At 35.0% G+C, this 24,567-nt stretch overlaps 1 protein-coding gene across 1 annotated transcript; it reads right to left on the bottom strand.

Annotated features, from left to right (window-relative positions):
- Window positions 1-18,214: 18,214 nt before the first annotated feature.
- On the bottom strand, window positions 18,215-18,880 carry LOC148779363 (uncharacterized). Its single transcript, XM_088854192.1, has one exon. It carries the CDS (start codon window positions 18,878-18,880, stop codon window positions 18,215-18,217), a length of 666 nt encoding a protein of 221 aa, XP_088710318.1.
- Between the last annotated feature and the right edge of the window lie 5,687 nt (window positions 18,881-24,567).

Below are 24,567 nucleotides of genomic sequence, written 5' to 3'. Positions count from 1 at the left end.
ACCTCTTATGTGTACCCATATTAGGAAGGTAGTTCATTACATCTGTTAGTTTATTTAGTAATGCACAACTTTATAACCCTATAAATTAGGGCTCTTGTTCACATATTTGATAAGCTTAATAATACATCTTAATGGGGGCTTAAGGCCCAATTATACAGAAATATAGTTTCTTCACATGGTATCAGAGCGAGGTTATCTGCGATTTTGTTTGGGCCTTCTGTTCGGGAGTTCGATACAACTATTTCTCTACTCGATTATTTCTATCTAATCTCTTTTTGTCTATTTGATCTCTCTGATCTATCTCTCATAATCTCTCTCGGACTTCTAATCTCTTCTCACTCTACTAATTTATATCTCACGATCTCTCTCTCTCTCCTCTCTCTGTCTCTTTCTTTCTCTATATCTCTGTTATAACTTATTTTCCTAGATGACCTTTCTCTATGCCCCAGAAGCCGAAACACCCCTTTCTCTCTCTTGACCTTGAAACTCCAATCAGAAGCTTTCCCCTCTTTACTGTTTTGGAAAACCCACATTCTCAAACCACCTCCTCACTTTCTCTCTCTAAGCAACCAGCATAGAGTAGTTCTCTACTCTGCTCTCCTTATTTCTCTCTCTATTGATTGAAAACCTTTAAATCCTGAAGCCCTAATCTCTGCCTTTCCCACTGATCTCCCCTCTTTCAAAAATTAATCTCTATTTCCCTCCATATCTTCTCTTAAACCCAAATCCAACCTTAACCCTAACCCCAATCCACCACCTCTAGTTCCTGAACCCTCGTTCCCCGTTCCTCCTACCAATGAGCCAACATTGGCTATGGCTTCCACATGTTAGAGAGGACCATAGTGTTGGCAGATGGGAGTGTTCGCTCCTATTTTGCCCTTCCTCTTGATCCAAACCTTGATTTTCGTAACCTTGACCTCCATCGCTTTCTTCCTGATCACGCAACTCTAGGGCTTGAAAGGTGTGGCCCTATGGAACCCGAGGGTTTTGATCTAGGTTTTCCAAAGAAGAGAGAGTAATTTGTCCATGGGGTGTGCTTTCGACTTCCATGGTCCACTTGAAAACCTTCGAGGTCCACTGGAAAACCTCCATGGTCCACATGAAAACCGCCATGGTCCACATGAAAACATACTCTCTGCTTCATCCCCCTCTCTCTCTCAAATCTCTGCCGGACTCTAGCCTCATAGCTTGCCTCTCAAGGAAAAGGCTCCCGCTCTTATTTTCTCTATTTACCTTTTCTACTTTATTTGGTACAAAAGTTTGTCCCTCTCTCTAGGCTTCTCCGTATTTGCTTAATATAATTATTGTTACTATTGTATTCAAAAGTTTTACGTGTCCCTTTGCGACCAATCTCCCCTTTGATGTCCGACATTTGGTGTGTTGGATCTGAAACCCACCTCTAAATCCACATTTGAAAATAGTCTATGAAAACGGCCGATCTGCACCATCTGCAAAATGTCCACCAAGTCATGTTTTGACTCTCTGATTTGTTACTCTGCTGAGTCTTGTTTCGATTCTCTGATCTGTCTCTCTATCGAGTTGTGTTTCGACTCTCGAATATGTCTGTCGAGTCATGTTTCGATTCTCTAATCTGTTTTGGATCTTACTGTTCTCAACTCGAAATCTAAGGTCCAACTGTGCTTATTGATCCGCCGCTGATTTCTGTTAGCTCTTCCAAGTGCCTCCTGTGTGATGATCAAGTTTACTCGATCATGTTTTATCATGTCTGTTTGAATGCCTGTTGATTTGCTGTTATGCGAGATTGTTCTGTTCAAGATGTCACTTTCTGATGATTGCTAATTTGCAGCTGCTCAAACTACTCTTGTTCCTGCTTTATTACTAATGCATGCCTTCATCAGTTGTCCAAACTCAAGTTGCTCTCTCTTAATACATCTTGAGTTTGAGGGGGAGTGTGGATAATATAGAAACCTGCACTGATGTTTATGAGCAATATTTTCCTTTCTCTTACGTATACCTATGTTAGGAAGGTAGTTCATTGCATATATTAGTTTCTTTAGTAATACACAACTTTGTAACCCTATAAATTGAGGCTCTTGTTCACATCTTTAATAAGCTTAATAATATATTTTCATGGGTGCTTAAGGCCCAATTATACTAAAATACAGTTTCTTCACAATAATAACGTGAAGGAGAAACACCGTCAAATACAGGACCTCCCTCAAAAAGAGTTCAACTATTTTCACTACTTTCAACATTCAGAACTTCTCTCGACCTGCCTCCCCGCAAAGCTATAACATTATTAGCATGGCTTCCTTTCTTAGCTGCTATGCTCAATGAAGATCGCACCACCTTTCTTTCTTCAATAGCCACAACTTTTCCATCCTCCTCCTTATCGTCCTCATCTTTTATCAACATCATCCTTCTCAACGACTTTGACCCCCTTATTTTCTTTCTTAAGTCTCTCCTTCATAGCTTGTATAACTTTGTGCAATAGGAACATCATAGGATGCATTTATATCCGACGTCATAGTAGCGTATTGTTTCTCTTCATCTACCCCGAAGTGATCCTTTTTCCCATCGCCAATTGCATTATCTTGTGCAGGTTCACCAACCTCTAGTGGCCCACCGACTGCCGTCAAAACTTGCAGTGACTGAACACTTATTACTTCATCATCAGATCCTCCTTAATCGTACCACCAAAAGAAGTGGTCATCGATTCCTATTGTTGCTCAACTACAAGAGCATCCCCCGACAACTCAATGTGATCCACTTCCCGAGCATCATTCAGGACTGTCACTGGTAAACCCTGCTCAGCCGGCAAAAGGCCTAAATCCCTCTCCATCCTGCTTCTTTCTATGTGCAACTTTTCTGAAGGGCAACAATCGTCTCATCATGATCAAAGTGGCCGGCCGTCAACAATGGTTTGAACTCAGCTCTGATGAAGAGAATCCAAGCCAACATAAAGAGTTCTTCCAAATACTGGTTTGTAAAGCTTGACTCAGTCACAATCTCGCCATTAGTAAAGCTTTCCTTTTTATATAGACTAACCTCCTCTAGATTTTCTTGAGATATAAAATGAACAATATCTCTTGGAACCACTGTGGATATCTTCTCAAAGTTTTCCTTTTGCATCTCCACCACATCCTTTCCAAATCAAGTACATTCTCCCCTTGTACTTCCCCAAAAGCGATATTACTTTCTATCTCATCAACTTTCCAAATTTTCAATTCCCCCCATTATCTCTTAAAATATTTTTTCTTTAATATTGGAAATATTGATTCCCACTTATCGGTTATTAAAAGGATCTCTCTCCTTGAAATCCTAAATTCACACTTTTAATTTCAATCACTTTCTTTGAAACGGCTCGTCAAACTTTTTGAGAATGGATCCCCTGCAACACCATGAGAATGCAGATTCCGTTTGCTATTCCTCCCCTTTACTACCTGCCAACCATTATGTTTTACTATATCTTGAAGACCATTGCTGGTGGGTTCTGTGGGCAATGAAGATACAGTCCCATAGGCCTTGATGCGTGACTTCAATCAAAAAGCCATCCACACCAACTCTTTTTTGTAAAGGAGACGTATTACTTCTAGTAACTTTCAATCTCACAAAAGAAATATCATCCCCTCTGAGTCAGTCAACATCGATAAAAGTTCCACACGTATTGCCTAATATTTGAAAAACTCCCAAATTCCAAGCATTCCGAGGAACCTCCCAAATTCTAATCCATTGAACATATTTTGGAACAAGAAAAATATGATAAAAAATATTCTTTGGATTAATAGAAAGAAGCTTACCTCATACCTTCCAGTGTTTTCTAATAAGAATATTATGTACCTCGTCCATAGATTGAAGATAAAAGACAGGCCAGTTGTTTCCCAACTTCTTGATCATTGGTTCGTATGGCACTCCCCAGGCCCATTTTTTCAAACCGAATTAGATCGTTTGATGGTGGAGAGAATAAACCAACTAACTTTTTTTTTAACATTAACCGTTGTCTTCACCTCTCCAACATCAATTAAAGGAATTATTTTTGTCTTGTCATCATCTCCCCCGTTCCATTGTCTTCCTCACTATCCCCCCCCCTCCCCATTCTCTCCCAATCTAAATTTTTATATTAAATAAAAAAAAAAACCTAGATTTGAACCATGCCAACAATGGATGGCACTATGCACCATGGTAACTTCTAACTTCCGTCAAAAGTTGCGGGAGCAATGTTGTTCCATTTTCAATACTCTCAAATTTGTAGTAATTGCTAAGCAAACATAAAACTGTAAATGAGTTATAAATTATTATTGTGAAACATAAAATAGAAATTCATTATTTATCCTCTAACCCAACCCTTTTAGTAAGGTCCGGGTCCAACGACCTTGACAAAACACGGGCATGGTCGCGGTTGGGTTGAACTAGGATCTAATATTTTTTTGAAATCTTTTTTTTTTTTTTTTTAAATCGTAGAACGATGATCTAATCAGGTGTGGATCAGGGTCCACCTTGTCGGGTGAGTGTGACCATTAAAGGCCTTATGAGTGTTTGTAATAAAACATTTTGATATAATAGAACATGAACTCAGTAGAAGTGTGGTCCCTCGTGAACTATACTAAGCAAATTAAATTTGCTGATACCGAACTGAGCTTTACCAACTAGGACTTTTGTTTGGAAAAAACCTATGTTACTTGGGTATAGAAAACTATCTGATAAAGGTTCTAATAGATCATCCCTTGATGAGGTCGGAGTATACCCGGATGAGTAAGTCGATGGACTGTGTGACAATTGTATGTGATGGTAGTCTTCAGAGATGCAGACCAAATCCTCATCCCAGTACCATCACACGACATGTATATATGATAGCCGTTTCAAAAAAGCGAACCACCTTTTAGGATGAAGCTTATGCATGTCGAGAGATATCCCTATGCACTATAAGAGCTATTGTCACATCAGGTCTAGGTGACTTTGGTACGTCTAAGGAAGAAATCAAAATCCACAAACTGGGATTACGACCTCTTAGGTCATCAGCCAGACTTTGGTGACCCACTAATGAGCCCCTACTTGGACTGTAGGTCATGAAAAACACCAGGTCGACTTAATAAAGCAAATGTGGTTCGCAGTCCACGATTGAAGGTGGAGCACCCCAGTGTTTATTGATTTAATTCCTGAACCGTATGGATCATTTTCCCATCTAATGAATTTAATTCTATTTGTTTTATGGTATATATTAGTTTAGAATTATTATTAAACAATTTTAGTTCTTTGGATATTTTATTTATCAAATTTAGGTTTATAAAAACATAGATATTGATTTTACATTGAGTTATGTATTCAAATAAATTCTAAAATTCTTTTTATTGGATTTTAAAATATATAAAACTATATGGGGGCCCATTGTACATATGGACCCACATCCTCTCATGGGTGGCATGCCCCACCCATTTAGGAGCTTCTTAGTTTGATGAAATAAGTGACTTTGGCTTGAAGGCTAAGTTATTATGTGCTTTGGTTGTATTGGCTAGAGGAAGCTTTGAATGAATTTTTGGAAAGCATGAGAAGGCTTGTGCATTATTTTGGTATGCACAATATTATATTTGGAATTATTCTATTTAATTTCGATTTATGGGAAAATAGTTTAGAAAGGGGGGATAATGGTTCTAGCACCTTCTATAATGTTGTTGACCTATCTATGGAATGGAGGGCTCAAATCTCTCACCCCACAAGTCACCCAAGATCAATAGTTCATGTTCAATCTCACAAGAAGAGGTAAGCTATGGAAAACCCTAACAGACCCCAATCATATTTTTGTACTATAAATAGATGACCTCTTGCTCATAAAATCTCTCTTCTCTCTCTAAATATTTTTTTCTCTCCCTTTGGTAGCAATATGAGGCACGCCCCAACCCTAGAAGTCTCTCTCTCTCTAGATCATACTAAGGGGCACACCCAACCTAGATGTTGTTCTATCTCTCTCATCTTGCTTTGATGAACCTAAGGGTTGGGTAGTAGTAAGAAGATACTATCTTACTTAGACTACAATATATGGGTTTGAACCTAAGTTTAAGTTTTTGTGAACAAGAGGAGTTCATAGCTCCATTTGAGGGCTTGTCCTAAACTTGCTTTTCTGATTGAGAATGAAGGTTGATCGTTAATCACGCGCCATCGGATGATGGTAACTCTGTAGGGTGTAATAAGCCAGGTTGAGGTAATCTCCGGCATTTTCTTTTTGTTTCTTAAATATTTAATTATATTATCTTTATATTCCCAAGCATAAGAAGTAGTGGTTATTTTCTTTGTTTAAAAAATATTAGTTTGGTGGCATCAAGTTTTAAGATCTTGGATTTGTTGGTTTTATTTTCTTTGAAGCATGAGTTATTGTAATAAGACTACTTGTAAGTGGTCTTTGCCAAAAGAAAAAGGGTGGAAAATATTAAATAAATAAAACCTATGTATTCCCCTCGGCAAGATCACTTTGATCTTTCTTTCAGACCTAAGCATTAGCACATTTCTCTCTCTCGCTCTCTCTCGCTCTCTCTCTCTCTCTCTCCACAAGCACACAAAAGCATGTGTACAATACACGGTATGCTTGTGTGCACTTGAAGTAACCCAGACCTTAAAAGTATAGATAAAATACAAAATACTCCATTTATAGGTGGAAATTACAAAGAAGATTGGTCAATCCGCTTTTTTTTATTTTTTTACAAATTACCCTTCTAACAAAAAAACTAAAAATAATTATTCTATTAAGAAAACATTGGGACCATTAGTTTCCATTGTTTTTAGATGGACCACGGACTTGGATTCATCCTTAAGATGGATGCTTAACACTTTGTGGACCACATAGGTAGAAATGCGGTCCAACCCTCATGAAACAATTTTTCATAATAGAAATAAATCACATGCACCCATACTATACATAGATTTATCATAAAATGCAAGATTTTGTACATACCCTTCCCATGATTATAATGTACACCTTCCATATTAATCAAGTAAATTATATACACTTTCTTTAACATTCCCCTCAAACTCAAGATGCTTTGAGATAGAGCACTTATAGCTTGGACATCAATTTTCATAATAGAGCAGTTGGATCATCAAGTGCACAACTCAGATTATTTTTTTGCACAACTTCATATGGAAATTACATCATAGTTGGATCTTAGATTTCGAGCTTCGAATCGTAAGATCAAAGATAAACTTGAGCAGCACGAAAAAATTTAAATCACAGAAAAATAGTCGAGACAGTTGAAATAACACGAAGGGGCCCGAAATATCTGATGAAATGGTTTCTGATGGTGAACTAGTTTTTGATGGTCCAATACAAGACTGTTACAGCAGCTTGCAGGTAAGAACATACAAGATCTAGTAATAAAGCAACAAACTCGTTCATACAAAAACATAACAGAATAAAGATAATCACAGACGAGACATTTTTTTTTTTTTACTAACAGATAAAGAATAGTTCGTACCAGTGACTAAAAAAACACCGAGTTGAATCGGACTCGCCCGGTTTGACTCGAGAATCGGCATTGGACGTGCCGAATCGGTCAAAAAACACAGAATCGCCCGGTTCTAGAGAGAACTGGGCGATTCTGTATAGTGACTCGCCGATTCACTGTATGGAATCGGTGAGTCTCGTGAAGAACACGGGCTGCACAGTGTTCTTCACGGGATTCTTCAAAATTTGTCATTTTTTGATCATTTTTTTTGTTTTTTTGCCATGTGATCGAATATGCAGGCTTTATACAGATTTTTTCAGCCTTTTCATGGATTAAATGGTGGAGAAATTTTGTTTTTTTTTATCATGAAAGTTGGGTTTTTAGGGTTTCCGCCTTTCCTTATGTTTCATGCCAAATAGGGCATGAATCTGTGAATATTTGTAGTCATTTTGATCATAAAGTTATTCTTCAAAACATTATGTTACGAATTTGTGATAATCGTTGAGAAAAATAGAGTAATTTGGAGATTGAAGGCTCGGGTTCACGAAACCAGGTAAGAACTTTGGTTTTTTTTTTTTTTCTGCCATATGATCAATTTCACTGTATATTTTGAAAATAATGAGTTATATTTGTAGGGTTTTTAATCGTTATTATGTATGTTATCATTCAACATATTCAATTTTGTTTAGTTTGCTCAATTATAGCCTGATTTTTTAGATGAACACAATGACGTCTGTGAAAAAAAATTTCTGCTGTTTTTATTTTTTTTTTCCGCCTTTCGATTTTAGTTCATGATATATTACAATTAATGTGTAAGATTTCTAGGGTTTTTAATTGTTATAGTTTTGTTTATAATCAGATATACTCAATTTGATTTGATTTATTCAATTTGAGCTTCATTTTTTAGATTCAATGACTGTTGTTTATGAAGAACTGTGTTTTTTTTTTTTTCTTATTTTAATCGATTTGATTTGATTTATAGATGATAATGTGTTCAAAATTTAGGGTTTTGATTCCTTATATTGTTGTTTATCAGAAAATGTACTCAATTGGATGTAATTTATTTGCTTGGAGGTGGATTTTTTAGTTAAAATGGCTGATGTAAGATGGCTCTGTGAAGAACAGAATTTTTTTTTTTGTAATCCATTATTGAAATTTTTTTTTTTGTAATCCATGATCGAATTTTTTGTAATCCATGATCGAATTGTTTTTTTGTTTTTTTTTGTAATCCATGATCGAATTTTTTTTTTTTTTTTTTTTTTGTAATCCATGATCGAATTTTTTGTAATCCATGATAGAATTTTTTGTAATCCATGATGGAATTTTTTGTAATCCATAATGGAATTTTTTGTAGTCCATAATCCAAGATCGAATTTTTTGTAATCCATGATCGAATTATTTGAAAATTGGTGATTTGTTTTTTAATCCATGATCGAATTTTTTTTTGTAATCCATGATCGAATTTTATGAAAATTTGCTGTACTTTTTTTTTTTTTTATCCATGATCGAACTTTTTGAAAAATGATGATTTTCTGAAAATATGTGAAAATCGTGACAAGGTTTAGATTATCATGAGGTATTAAACCATATTTTATTTTTTTATTGTTAAAGTTTTTGTTGAAAAAATTGTATGTTGATAGATTATTTATGCAAAAAAATGCATGTTATTATATTTTTAATGCAAAACTTTATTTTTTTAATCTGTTGCTAATGCATTTTTGAGTTGGAATAACTTATGTTAGGTGGCTCTGTGAAGAATTGTTTTTATTTGTTTTTTTTTTTTTGTACATGATGGATTTTATTTTAAAAATCTTGATTTTCCGAAAAGATGTGAAAATAGTAACCAGGTTTTGATTATCATGAGGTATTAAACCATATTTTTAATTTTTATTGTTAAAGTTTTTGTTGAAGAAATTGCATGTTGATAGAATATTTATAAAAAAAACATACATGCTATTATATTTCTAATGCAAAACTGTATTATATTTTTTATGTAGTTTTGCATTAAAAATGTATTTTCAATTTTTAAAATTTTGAACGCAAAAAATATATGTTGTTAAATTGTATTATCGTGTGGAATTAAAGTGAATATCATTTTAAAAAATCTGTGGCATATATGACAATTATATTATCCTGCATTTTTTCAATTTTATTATTAATTTTTTAATGCAAAAGATATATGTTCTTGATAATTGAGTTGTAGCCATGTTTGGAGCTTGCATTTTGTATTATATTATCCTGTATGTTTGTAATTGATATGTACGAAAATATTATTGTCAATAGAGGTATTTTGCAATAACAAATAACAATAAATATGACTACTTGAACTACCCCAACATATTATCACTACACATGGTGATTATTTTTCTTGTTGAACTGTCAGGTTAATTTTTAACTTTTTACATATTAAAACAGTTGAATCATGTCATGATCTGCAGAAGACTCTGCATGGCAACATGGGGTCAGACTTGATCCCAACAAAAACGACAAAATTATTTGTAATTACTGCCAAAGAGTGATAAGTACTGGGGTACATAGGATCAAGCAACACTTGGCAGGGGTTAAGGGAGATGTTTTTGCATGCAGTAGTGTCCCTAGTAATGTAAAAAAACAGATGGCGGCAATTCTTAATGCTAATAAAGGTAAAAAAATTGCCAAACAGAGGATGAATGAGGAGATAGCTAGTTTATATACGCCATCAAGCAAGAATGATACAAAAGAGGAATATAATAATGACCTAGAAGAGCAATATAATAATGACCTGGACATGGCCACAACATTGAGTTTACATGAACAATATCAGAGGGAACGTGGGTTTAGAATGCCCGGTGGTTATAGCTCAGACATGCATGGTGGGTCTAGCTCAGACATGTATGGCGGGCTCAGCTTAAACATGTATGGCGGGCCCAGCTTAAACATGCATGTCGAGCCCAGGTCGAACATGTATGGCGGGCCCAGCTCAAATATGTATGGAGGGGTTGGTGGCAGTATGTGTCAACAAGAATCAAACGTTGAAGAAATAGTTCCTAACTTATCTAAGAGTGCCAGTATTGTAAGTCATGGTCGTATAGACCCATTTATCTCAAAGCCTAAGTCACAACAGATGACCCTAAAAAGCATGGTTCAAGGTACAAAAAACATGTTGGGGAGATATGTTCGTAAATGGTTCTACGATAAAGGGATTCCCTTTGATGCAGCCAATAGCCCATATTTTCCACCTATGGTCAGTGTAATCCAGATAGCAGGGCCCGGGGTAAAACCCCCTACGGCATATGAGCTCAGTGGGCTAATATTTGAGGAAGAGGTGGAAGAAGTTACAAAGTGGATTGAAGAATATAAACAGAGTTGGCCAAGGACAAGCATTACTCTCATGAGTGATGGTTGGTTGAATAAAGTTAGCAAAAAGGAGTTTTTAAACTTCTTGGCCTATTCCCCAAAAGGTACATCTTTTTTATCTAGCAAAGACGTATCAGGAACGAAGAAGGATTCAAACTTCTACATACGACTCTATGATCAGATAGTGGAGGAGGTAGGAGATAAGCATGTAGTCCAGTTTATTACGGACAATGCGCGTGTATGTGTTTATACGGGCAGCAAGTTGATGGATAAGATGAAGCATCTAGTATGGACGTCGTGTGCTGCACGCAGCATCGATTTATGTTAGAGGAGATCGGTGAGATCAAAATTGTGAAAGAGACTCTAGATGAAGTAAGGTTGGTGTCGAGATTTATATACAACCACTCTAAAATATTATTTCTGTTTAGAGAACACTCTAAGGAAAAAGAGATAATCAAGCCTGCCATAACCGGCTTTGCGACCGATTACTTAGCTGTGAACTCCATTCGAGAATCTGAAGGTACATTAAAGAGATTGTTTACCTGTGAAGACTGGTTAAATGCCCGCCTCTCGAAGTCCAGTACCGGTATAAAAGTGGACGGCATAGTTTTAAATAGGAAGTTTTGGTCTCGATGTTCCAGTGTCGTAGAGGCCACTGCCCCTTTGGTCACGGTGTTAAGAATGGTGGATGCTGACAAGAAAGCTACTTGGGCATCCTTTATGAAGGTATCGAAAGAGCAAAATCAGTTATTGGGGAGAAGTGTAGTTTTGCTAGCAAAGTGATCGAGATTATAGAACAGAGGTGGAACACCAAATTTGGACGTCCAATCAATTATGTAGGTAAATATATATATATATCATTCGAATGTTTCATTGTAAATTATTTTTTTATGAAATTTTAAATGACATTTCTCTATCGATATATTTTCCAGGTTACTTCTTCAACCCAAATTTTTTCTATTTGACACCAGAACATCCCTACAAGATTATGGAAGGGGTCAGATACATTAGTGCCAGGTTGGAGAGAAGCCATCGAAACCAGGTAGCAGCAGTACAAGAGGTATTATTTAATGTTTGAGTAAGAACTTTATTGAGTTGTTATATTTGTGAGGAATAATGCACTAAAACGAAATATATTTATTTTAGCTTACTATGTATAGGGATGATATAGGATCCTTCGGAACTAGACTTGCCAGGAATTCTCGAAATAAGATGAATCCAGGTTATCCCCTAGCTAATATTTTGTTCATTCATATATTTAATCTTATGAATTGTTTTTGCCTTTACAATGTTTTTTGCATTTTAATACAACTGAATGGTGAGAGATATATGGTATTGATGCACCTTACCTAAAAAGGATAGCAATTAAGGTGCTCTCTCAAGCATGTTCTGCTACTGGCTGTGAGCATAACTGGAGTACATTCCAATGGTTGCACACTACTAGGAGAAATCGACTCGCTTCGGAGAAGCTTCATAAACTAGTCTACGTTCATTACAACTTAACTTCCGAGAGCGACAAATAAGAAGGAAGCTTGAAGACTATGGGCTGATAGACTTAGACACAATATTTGTCACAGACACAGCAAACCAATGGGTAGTAGAAGAGGAGGAGCCAATGTTGTGCAAGAAAGCGTTCCTTGAGGCTATCGGTGACGAAGATCTTGAAAGAGGTGATGAGCAGCATGAAAGAGGAAGCAGTCAGCCAACGTATCCACAATTCGTCGGAGATGTCGGTGATATTGTACCTAATGAGGGAGAGTGGGAAGGGGGTCTAAGGGAAAATGAGAGAGATGATGATTCCGAGGCCACCCTAACCCAACCATATTATGCACATATCGAGTCCCAACAGCAACAGGGTAGGGATAAGCACGACAGTGTAGGTGAGCATGAAGGATGGACAAGCTTCGGGGATTTTGGATTGGGAACACAATAGAACACTCAGGGATTTGGATATAGTTAGACGCCTACTAATATCGATGATTCGTTTTTAGATCGAATCAATGAATTGTCAAACGAATTCAATCAATGGCACCAGCGTGACCAAGAAGAAGAACGACGTCGTCTGTGATTTTATTTTTAGATCGATGTTACTAATTGTATGCTTTATTGTAGTCCATGTATGTTGATACACTTATTCCATGATAATTCTATGTTTATCCTTTTGTGTGACGTAAATTAAATGGTAAATAGTAGTTCATGCAGGGAAAGAACATATCAATATTCGCATATTCATGCAAAGAAATGAAAATTCTTAATGGAGTACCCTCATTTTTTATTGAATTCCTAAAAAGCAATATTTATAATGAATTTTAATAGTTTTTTCGGATTTTTTTGATGCTTTAATCTGACCGATTCACCTGATTCTCGATCCGGATCGCCAATTCGACGATCTGGATTGATTTTGAAGTGCTCGATCTGAGTCACCGATCCGCTTTTTAATCTATTGGTTCGTACTAATTAAAAAAGCGTTTGTCACTCCACAAAGTACTGTGGTCCGCCCCCATTTGTAAATATGGTCCATTACTCCACCCAAACCTAAAGGTGCTAAGAAAATGCCCTCAATCCCTCATAATCGTTGTTACCCTCTCTTCACCTCAAAGGAATGTGGCAGATAATAATAATAATAACATAAATAATAATAACTAAACCCAAACGAAAGAAAGAGAGAGCTTCAGATCTCAGATCAGACATTCAGACTGGATTTCACAGCAGGTCTCAGAAATTTCTGAGACAGCAGGTTTCATAGAGCGGGTTACAGAGTGATTTTCCATCCGCGCATTTTTCAGAGGCATAGTTCAGCGATCAAGATCTGACATTTTCTTTTCTTTTTTTTTCTTGTAAGATAAACAAGAGTGAATGAGATTTCAAATCCAGTGGTTTTGAAAATGCTTTAAGGGGTTGTTCCAGTTCAGTTGGAGTGCGGTTTTCCGTGTTCTTGTTACCTGTTTTGGCTGACAAAGAGGTTTTGTGTGAGTTTTCATGATTTTATGGGCTGTTCCATCAGCCTCAAATGCCTTGAGCAAAATGCTGTTTTGCAGTGGGATAAGTGGATCAGTTTTTATTTATTTTTTATTTTTTTGGGGTAAAGGATAGGAGAGGGACCATATCTGAGTTCGTTTTTATGGCTTTGTGCGGTGAATAGGAGGTGTCCAAAGGGTTTTTGATGAGAGAAAATAAAACCCAATGACTCCATTTGAAAAGCTACAAGGATGTCCACGTTAGTTACAATGAACTTGGGATACAAAACAAAATAAAGTTGCGTACCAGAGATATCATATCCGTCACCACGGGATAACAACATTGGTGGCCCAAGAATGCTAGTCTCCAATTGTAGAACAAAATGGCCAAAGAATCAAACCCAAAAAGAACCACGGATGCTCGATCTTCGGCTATAATAGACTTGTGGATTAGACCATCGATAGAGGCTCGAGGTATAATTGAGTAATAACAGATTAACCTATATAGTGAAGATGAATTTGACTCTCATCCCATGTTAGACTCTCAGGTTCTCTAAAGCTGCTCTTAGTGTTTATCGGGGAAATGAATAGTATCGTTGTCCTTCGGCTTGGCGTTGTCCGTGGATTAAATTCCATCATGGACATAGCATGTTTATGGCGATCCGTCACATATATAGCATGTCTGTGATGAGATTTTTTTCACGAAAAATTAACGCAAAAAATATATATGGACCGCCACGGCTCCCATAGGTCCGTGACATTTTTTAGGCAAAACCATCATGTCTTAGATGGGGGCGAAACACTATAGAAATTTACCTATAGACGTTTTTATGACTTTTCCAATAAATATAGATGACAAGAATAGAACTAAATGACACACATCTATGCTATATATAGACTTGCCATAAAATACAATATATTGTATCTACCCTTCTATAAAAATAGGAGGTACAAAATAACCTATCTCATTTGTAATATTAACATATGATAATTATCCATTAAAAGAGTGATAGTGAATGTCGATATAAGGAGAGACGAAAAACTATTATGACAACAAAAATTTAAGGGAAATCAATGGAAAATCCCTATTTAATTGTATTCCCACTTTTCTGTAATGAATATTATATTTAAATTTTAGTTTCGTTTCTATGTACAAGATTAAGCTCAAGTTTTTGGAGTCAATACTTTCATTAACACACTAGTACAAAAATTTAAAAATTACTATTAATTTAAGAAATACCAAATTAACCTTATAAACTTCAAATATTATACGGGTATTTTTGTCATGTTATTTATTTTAAAATATTTTATTGGTTTCTTTTTTGCAAATATATTATGGTGAAAGTATGGAGACCCCAAATTTGAGTTTAATCCTATTAATAGAAAAGATATAAATCTAAAGCATGATATTCATTAAAAAAAAAAAAGAGGGACTTAATTGTAAGTACAAAATATATGAGACTATTTTCAAATTTTGAAAAAAAAAAAAAGATTTTTCCATTAATTTCCCAAAATTGAATCACAGTCCACACTATCTCAATGATATTTACCCTCATCGATGCTGATAGTGCTCTTCCAACATCTTTTCTTAATGAGTCATTTCCCAAAATTGAATCACAGTCCACACTATCTCAATTCTTTTGTTATTAGCATGTGGGTGATGGGGATGTGCTATCCTTTCTCTGTAATATAACTCATAGAATCAATCATCTCCACTGATCCTGACGGGTTCATTGGATTCGTTTCTTTAATGACCATAATATTCTATCTATAGCATTACCACGAGGAGAGAGACAATCATTAATTCTATGGTCATCTGTCAATTTCAGTACATCTAAATAATTGATTTTAATTAGTGCTAACCCTAAAATATAACAATTCAAACGATATATTAGTGGACCGCGCTCGATAGGTGTTACGTCTTGGGTTCTTAAAAGGCCAAACTTTAGCATATCCTTTTTATTACCCAAGGTATATTCTAACCCCTCAAGATATGCTCGATCCCAGTCATTATCTGAAATTTTAACTACAGTCAAAATATCATCCCCCGATTTTTAATTCTTTTATAACTTTGTCCTCGGTGTAATGTTTTAAATATCAGGTTGCATATTAAATTTATTTTTTTAATTTTTGATATTCATAGGTAAGTTTGATGTTAAAACAATCGAACTGTGACCACTCTACACTCTTTAGTTGGTTTGATGTTGGAAACATCGGACCGCTTGTAGACCTCATTTTCTAAAGGATTAAGGTGGTCTGGTGTTTCGTACATTGAACCGACTAAAAAGTGTAAGCCGGTCCGACTTTTAGAACACTGGACCGCCCTATAAAATTGGTGTTCAATGTTTTTGATATTGAACTGAGCTATAAATATCATAAAATAAAATAAAAAATTAATATGCAGTCCGATGTTAAAATAAAAATAAGGAAATAAAAATAAATAAATAAATAAATAGTGGACCAATGACCTCCATATAAATACCACATAGTTTTGGACCATCACGTAGTAACGGTAAAATAAAAATAGTAAATATAGTACGGACATAATTTTCCTAAAATTTTAAGCTAAGACAAATTATATAGATGTCTATAGCAAATATACTAAGAACAAAACTTGCACTTCTATCCTGTATTTCACGTTAGAAACTGAGTTTAATGCTTACGTTTTGAAAAAGAAAAAAGTTGATAGGGAGCCGAGGCTCTAAGCAATCAAGTTAGAGCCCACCTCAAAAATTTCACTAAAAGAGGATTTTTTTTTTGGAAATAGTGCATCTTGTAAAGCATTTTTAAACCGTCAATTTTCAAGATTTTTGTAGATATGCTCGATCTATACTATTTTTTAAGCTTTACATTTTATAATTAAAGATGAAAATATCTTTTAAGGCTATCACAAAGATTTCCAATATTGAAACCGTATTTATCGACACTATTTGAAGGCTTTACTTTGATTGTTTAAAGCCTCGGCTCTACACAAATCGCACCCTAATCCTAGAGTTCCAAAGGCACAAAACCCAATCCCTACTTAAAACTAGAAACCAAGATGCACACATCTCATGGTCAGGATACACTCAATATACATCTAAGCTCAATGAAGCATTATGAAATCTTCTCCGGGATATTCAAGAGAACTACATAGAAAAATTACTGCCTTCAAACTGACTTTGCTTGAATTTGGTTTCGACTTGAAATCATAGAAATAATTTTAATGAAGAATTTTTTAATAAAGAAGGGTTTGAAGTTGACCATGATCAAAAGTCACTATTCACTGTTAATCATAGTCAAAATCTCAAATGATAAAGAAATTAATAAAATTTTTGTCTTGATACGATTATCTATAAAGAGTCGTTTGATAATCTATAAAGGTTTGTTTGACAAACCAAAATTAGTTCCTATTGCCCATTGAAATGGTGGAGGACGTGACGAAAACATGCAAATAAGCGCGATGATATCTGGATTACACATGGCAGAGCACACAGTGAGATAATGGGTTTGCTCAACCAATGTGAAAATCATTTGGCCACAGAAAAACGCAAAATATTTCGGGCCAAAACTGATCTGCACCGGCACCCACACTCACACCCACACCCACACCCACAAATTCCATTGGTCGGCAAATACATCTTAAGAAGATACAAGTGAAAATAACCGAGAAGTCCCCAAGTTTGTCTCTCCCTCTCTTTTTTTTTTTGTTTTTTGACAATATTTCAAACTATTATCGCTAAATCAAAAAATTACAGCCATTAGCTCATACCAAGCAAGTTTCATCATCAAAAACCACCAAAAACAGAGAGATGTCTCTCGCTCTCGCTTGACCCCAAATATAAAGCCCCAGATATATTTGTCTCTTAGCAATGTATAACAATTCTTTGTCTCGAGTTATAGAAATAAAATGCGACTGAAAAAAGTGTGAAATATACTAAAACACACATAAAGTTACTAGCAAATATAGACATTTTTATGCTTTTTTACATAGATAACACTATCGGCATTACGATTCTTTAATTTTCCACATTGAATTAATCTCACTAGTGCAGGTGTATAAGAGATTGAGAGAGAGAGAAAGATGGAACACATGAATAATTTATTGTGAATTTAGAGAAAAGCACTCAACAGGATGAGGCAATTGTAGTTGGAGAACTAAGAACCTTTTGAGAGTAGGCAATAATGCAATGGTACCCAGTAAAAGAAATACAAAAGTATATACAATAAGATAATTTATTTGTAGTACAAGGATATCACTGTCATTATTAACTATTAGATGTGAAATAGAGTGGTTTGAGACGTGTCTTTGCTAGGCTATATAGCGGACATTTTAATTTGTCGAGTTTCATATCCCATAGCTAAAAATGATTGGGACATATTTTTACCAAAGATATTGCTGCAAAATTTTTCGTCATAAATGGACCACAAAACCCACTAATTATGCAATCATATCCCATTTCATTGGCTAGCATGCTATTTACAATTTCTTACACTTAAATTTGGAATAACTCAAATCAGTTGAATCCCAACTTTTTGAAGTGCAATTCAATTAATCGGCCTTCTCCATAACCTAACAACGCTGCCGTTTAGCACCGTCAAGTCCTGGTAACGGTACCACAACAAATCAGCGTTCCACAAACCGTTAATTTCCTCAATCGGAAAGATACACTTACTAACGGCGTTGACTTCTCCGTCGATAAAATTATCGCAACACAGATTTCCTCTCTCCTCCACGTCTTCCTCTCCCTCAAAATAAACGGAGTACTTTTCTCCCTTGCAACTTCCGTCAAACTCAACGGAAAACCCACGGTCAAAAGAACATGAAGAACGCTCTAATGGTAACGGTGCAGGTGGATTTAACGGAGTTTGTGCAGAAGGGGAGCACAGGACCTCGCACTCTGGTCTATTCTCTTTTGAAGGGTAAACGGCGTTTGCATCTCCACCTTTAGATTGGCCGTCTTCTCTGACAATTTGCTGGAAAAGGCCGATGTCGAATTTTCTGCCACAGAATCCAACCGGATTTCGCTGGAGAATGGTGATCTTACGGCCATGGTTTCCGGCCGTTGATCTGAATATGATACTCCAAATGCTTACACCGGCAGTCAAAAAAGCAATCCAGGCTAATAAGCCGCTAACCCTGGTCAGAAACCCTAACCCTAGCTCAGCATGGGAGAAAATTAGGGTTTCGATTTGCAAGCTGGAGAGACCCATGAATGGAACTTCGAGCTTTCTTACGTTTGGAAATAGTTTGGTTTACCGAGGAAAGGAAGGAGGGTCGCTTTAAGAAGGGAAGATGGAGGAATCGTGGCCATCAGATCTTTTGGCGGGAGGGCATCTCGTGAGAAGATGCCTCGAATCGGAATGGAGATGCTGAGTAGATCCCGTAAGGATTCGGCATACGGGGTTTTAGTTGGCCCTGCAACTCCTCAACCACGAGTTGAATAAATCCACGTGTCTTCGCCAGCACTATGCCACGTGGCTATCCTATTTTTTCTCAATAAAATTATTGTGAAATATAGTTTTTTTGTTTTGTTCTTTTATAACTATTTTGAAGAAGTGTTTGGTGTGTCGTTCAATTCACACTATCTTCGTACAGTCTCCCCACAAAATACGTCTTTCATATGTATTTTTTATTAAAAAATTTTTTGGCTTCGATAATAATTATTATGACAATGATCTAAATTTGGATTTTTGTAAAAAAATGAAAATGTTATTTTTTTAATTCTTTTATTTACTTTTAGTACATGTAACAGTTTTTTACATTCATCGTACAGATGGACGTTAAATAGACAAGAGCCCGATAATAATTGAGTTGGCTAACTCACCAAAACCGTGCCCAAATACTTTTCCTTTTGTTAACTAGGAGTTCATATGACGACCGTTATATTGCTATGATAACCTTATCCTGTAAAACGAGGCAAATACGGGAACACCTCGTGGTGTTATAATGGCCGTGTTAACGATTTTTAAAGTGTTGAGACTTGAGAGACCTAGTTTTCAAAATTTCTTTGTTTTTTGTTTTATCTGTTTGAAATGATTAGTAGAGAGACGTAAGCAGTGTAGTATTGAAAGCTCAGTAGGGTAGGGTACGGGTCAGTTGGTTGGACGTTTTTGACGAGGGCGCGGACAACGTAGGCAAGTTTATTTTTTCCTTCTCAAGACTCGTCTTCGTTTATGGATAGATGAAGTTCCATAAGGCTTAGGTTCTATGAAAACCAAATAATGCCTCAGCTCAAATAATCAGTGGACTTTTGGACACTTATTTTTACGGCGAATGCACAGCTTAGATAATTTGTTAAAATATATACTGGTTTTTTGGAATTTGAAATCTTAATTTTTTTTAAAACCATAACATTCAAGTCCAGATGATTGATATAAAAGCTTTTTAATATTTGAATTACAATTTTTGATGAGTTGTTAGGTGAGGCAGTACTTATTTTTATAGGGTTGCACCCCTATCAAACAATTTTTCCAATTTAAAATCCCCAAGTCCACATAGGGAATCGTTGATGCAAATTGAAACCAATGGATACGAACCACATTTTGATTATGGTAAGAATTGGAAGAGTTTTTCAGGGACTAGGTGACCAGGACCGCCCAAAAAGCCTGATTCCCACCAGCTTTATTTTTATTATGTCTTCAATTTTCAAAAATAGAATTATTTGTAATTCTTTTGTGACTAATTCTCACATATCACAATCAGTTTAGGTCATGGATTTGGATCCCCAGTTTGTCGATCTACACTGGATCTCCAAAAGGCCCGTTGCCCAACCTATCCAAATTCTAAAACAATGGTTTAAAAATATGAAGTATGTAATTCTCATTCAATGGAGAAGATTAAGAATTCCAAAACGATGGTTAAAAAATACGTAACTTCCATCTAATGGATTCATTAGGGGCCGGTTTAGTTCCTTGAATTCAAATTTCTTCTTGGAATAGGCTGCGTCGTGTTTGCTTTGTTTAGAATTGACATTTTTATCGGAATTGAGATTTTAGTAAGATTCCTAAAGCTCATTTTAAGCCTAAATTTTTTAAATCTCAATTCCTCTAAAATAGGTGGATTTGGCATTTTATGGAAATGACCCATTTTTTCACATAATCATCATTGTTCTGCAGTAAGTCAGATCGAATAAAGTTTTTGAGGTCCATAGGCTTCTCCAACCCTAGTGACAGGGGGACCTTTTTTCTGTGAATGAAAACGAAACCCAAGCAGTATTGAGAAAAGCACATAAAATTTTTAAGGAGAGAAAATATAATAAAATTTTAAAGGGAAACTATAGAAAATTTTAAAGAGAGAAAGTACGTAAAAATTTTTAGAGTGAAAAAATATATGAAAGTTTTTAGAGAGAGTTTTTCAAATTTTTAGAGAGAGAAACTATTTCAAATTTAAATTTTTAGAGAACATCTTAAAATTTTAGAGAGACAAACTATCTCAAATCTTTAGTTTTAGAGAGAAAAATTATCTCAAATCTTTTCTTTTAGAGAGAAAAAGTATTTTAAAATTTGTGAGAGAAACTGCATTAAATTTTAGAGAGAGGAACTACTTCAAAATTTTAGAGAAAATTATCTCAAAATTGAAGTTTTAGAGAGAGAGAGAGTCTATCAAAATTTTAGAGATAGAAACTATATCGAATTTCAAATAGAAAAACTACCTAAAAATTTTTAGTGAGAAAAACTATCTCAAATTTAAATTTTAGAGAGAAAATATCTTAAAACTTTAGAGACAGAAATTTTATTAAATTTTTAGATAGAGAAGGTAACTGAAGTTTTGAGAGACAAAAACTATTTCAAAATTTTTAGATAATAAACTATATCAAATTTAAAATTTTAGAGAGAGAAATTATATTAAAATTTAGAGAAAGAAGCTACCTCAAAATTTTAGAGAGAGAAACTATCTCAAAATTTAAGTTTTAGAAGGAGAGAGCTTCTTAAAATTTTAGAGAGAATAATTATATTGAATTTTAGAGTGAGAAAGTACCTAAAATTTCTTAGAGAGAGAAACTATTTAAAAAAATTTAGAAAGAAACTCTCTTAAATTTGAAGTTTTAGATGGAGAAAGTACCTTAAATTCTAAAGAAAGAAGCTATATCTTATTTTAAAGAAAGAAACTACCTGAAATTTTTTAGTGAAAGAAACTATCTCAAAATTTTTATAGAGAGAAACTATCTCAAATTTTAAATTTTAGAAAGAGAGAGAGAGTATCTCAAAATTTTAGAGAGAGAAACTATATCAAATTTTAAAGAGAGAAACTATATCAAATTTTAAAGAGAGAAAGTATCTAAAAATTTTAGAAAAATGTCAGTTTTAGTGAATACCAATTACAGGATACACTTTTCCACATGATTGAAAAATCCGGAAAACCAAATGGGGCCCAAAGGAAACTTGAATTGCCTAGGAGATATAATGTTTTATACAGAACATTAACTATTTTTTATTGAAGAAATGAAATACATACCAAAGATAGAAACGAAAGAAAAAAGGAAGATGTTTTATATATGGGTGCGGTTTGTATAAAGCTTAGGTTCTAAACAATCAAATTAGAAACTATCCTAAAATGTTGTTGACAAATATAGTGTCAATTCTTGAAATTTTTTTGATAGCCTTAAAATATATTTTTATCTTTATTTGTAAAATTTAAAGCTTTAAAAATAGTGTAGATTGAGTGATCTATAAAAACTTAAAAATCTTGAAAATTGACGGTCCAAAAATGCATTACAAAACACACTATTTCTAAAACATGGAATCCCTTTTTTTATCATGTCCATGCATCTTAATGTCGAGATAATCAATTTGAAGATATTTGGGCATCAAAACAACTTCTTCTAGTGAAATTTTTCAAGGAGGCACTAATTTGATTGATTGGAGCCTTGGCTATATATATATATATATATATATATATTACAAGAGTACTTTGACTTCATTAATATGTTGAAAATAACATTTACAAATATACTAAAAAAAAGAAAAAAATAAAATAAATTAAAGTATCAGAAATAACCAACTCTCCTAAATGTGCTCCTCATTTTGCCAAACCTTATGCCACCTCATTTGCTTCCCTCTAACATGTTGAAAAGAAACTTCCAATTGAGAAGTGAAATCTATAACCTCCATCCATTTCTCTCGCAACCTCCAAAGTGATCTGGAAGCTTTATTACACCAGTTTATGATATTCATTGAATCTCCCTCTATAATGTAAGGCACACTTCTGAATTATTGCATAATAATACAAAGCCCCTGTAGCACCGCTTTCAACTCAACATAATTGGCAGTATTGGCACCACAATGTCCTGCATAGCATAACAACATATTCCCATTCAGATCCCTTATGATACCTTCAAAGCCTGTCAATTCCAGATTTTTTAATGAACTACCATCAAAATTTAACTTGTGGCACCCAATAACGATAGCATCCACACGCTTTTGATTCTAACCTTGACAACATTTCGCTTAAAATAAATTGGCTAGATTAAGGGAAACATCCACTTCATAAATGCGAAACCCCTCGTTGGTGATACAGATGCAACTCCAAATATAACCAATATTTCCCCCATTGCACGTCTTCCAAATATTCTCAAATTTTTCTCTTTTCATAACTCTTATAACATTGATGCCTTCAACATGTGCCTAATTTTCTTAACAACAAGTGTTAAGAAACCACACTCCCATTGGGTCAACATATCCATATGTGAGTTTGGAAAAACCATAGAAAATCCCAAGCACTGAAACATTCAGCACCAAATATCATAAGCAAAAGAACAACGTAAGAAAAAATGATCCCCACAATCTTCTGCTGCCCGACACATGAAGCACATATTCATCATAATTTTGCCCTTCTTCATCAAATTATCAATTCTTAGAGACTTACCTTTCTTAGGGACTTACCTTGAAATAAGATCCATAAGAAAACTTGAATCTTTAATAGGATCGCCCACTCCCAAATTTTGTATAACGAAGGACCATTCTTTTAAGTTGGATTTCTCTCCATGTGGAGGATGGCCCAATGTTCATCCTTTTTTCTAGGTGAAGCCCATATGGAGTAAGGGCATTCAGTCATTTTACCCGTTATATATTAAATAAGGGTTTTCGTCATTCGTTTATAACAAGTAAGATTAGAAGAGAGAGAAGAGGGGAGAGGAGAAAATTCTAGGTTTTTCGAGGCATTGTACAGTCATCATCAAGCGGTCAATCGGACGACCATTCGTGGTCCGATCAACTTGAAATTTTGACAGAACGTTCACAACACATGGTTCTTCATTCTGAACGGTGTGATTGATGTTTGGAGCCCTCTAACTCAGTTTTGCAGAGCCGTCTTTACTGCCTCTTTTTTTGGTAAGATCTCTTCAATTTTCTCTTTTTGAAGTTTATCTTGTTCATGATATTTGCCAAGAATCTATTGTTCTTGATGATTGGTATTGTTGTATGCCTCTAGTTTTAACTAGAGAAGACTCTTGTGTATTCTCATTATTTGTTGATAGTGGAAGCTTTGGGTGGATTACGGTCTCGTGCGTTTTATTCCTCACTTTGAGAAGGTTTTCCATGAAAAAATTAATGGTGTTTATGTGTGTGTTTGTAGTACATTTGGTTGTTGATTTGGGAGCTTAATACTTGCCTTTAATATGTTTGATATATTGTTATCTACTTGATTACTTCTTATTAGGTTCACTCAAGAGGAGAAGAATTGTTTTATTCCATTGTGCTTGTTAATCGCGTATTACCCGGTTTGTCTTTCCCCTTAAGAAAGTGGTATCACAGTGTTGTGGTTGCTGAATTTAAGTTTGCTGAATTATTTATCTTGGGTTGAACAATGGAAACTAGTACAAGTAGAATTGTTACTTTAAATGGTTCAAATTATCATGTTTGGAAAGGAAAAATGGTGGACATTCTTTATGTGAAAGATT

This window comes from Amborella trichopoda, chromosome 12 (assembly GCF_054954075.1).
Source record: "Amborella trichopoda isolate Santa Cruz 75 chromosome 12, AtrichopodaSantaCruz75HAP2 v2.0, whole genome shotgun sequence".
In the NCBI taxonomy this organism is placed as follows: Eukaryota; Viridiplantae; Streptophyta; class Magnoliopsida; order Amborellales; family Amborellaceae; genus Amborella; species Amborella trichopoda.
Note: the sequence above shows the minus strand (reverse complement) of the source record. Positions and strands in the feature narration are given on the sequence as shown.

Bases quoted from the DNA above. Each gene is read 5' to 3' on its own strand.
- LOC148779363 (XM_088854192.1), bottom strand. From the start codon at position 18,880: ATGGGTCTCTCCAGCTTGCAAATCGAAACCCTAATTTTCTCCCATGCT.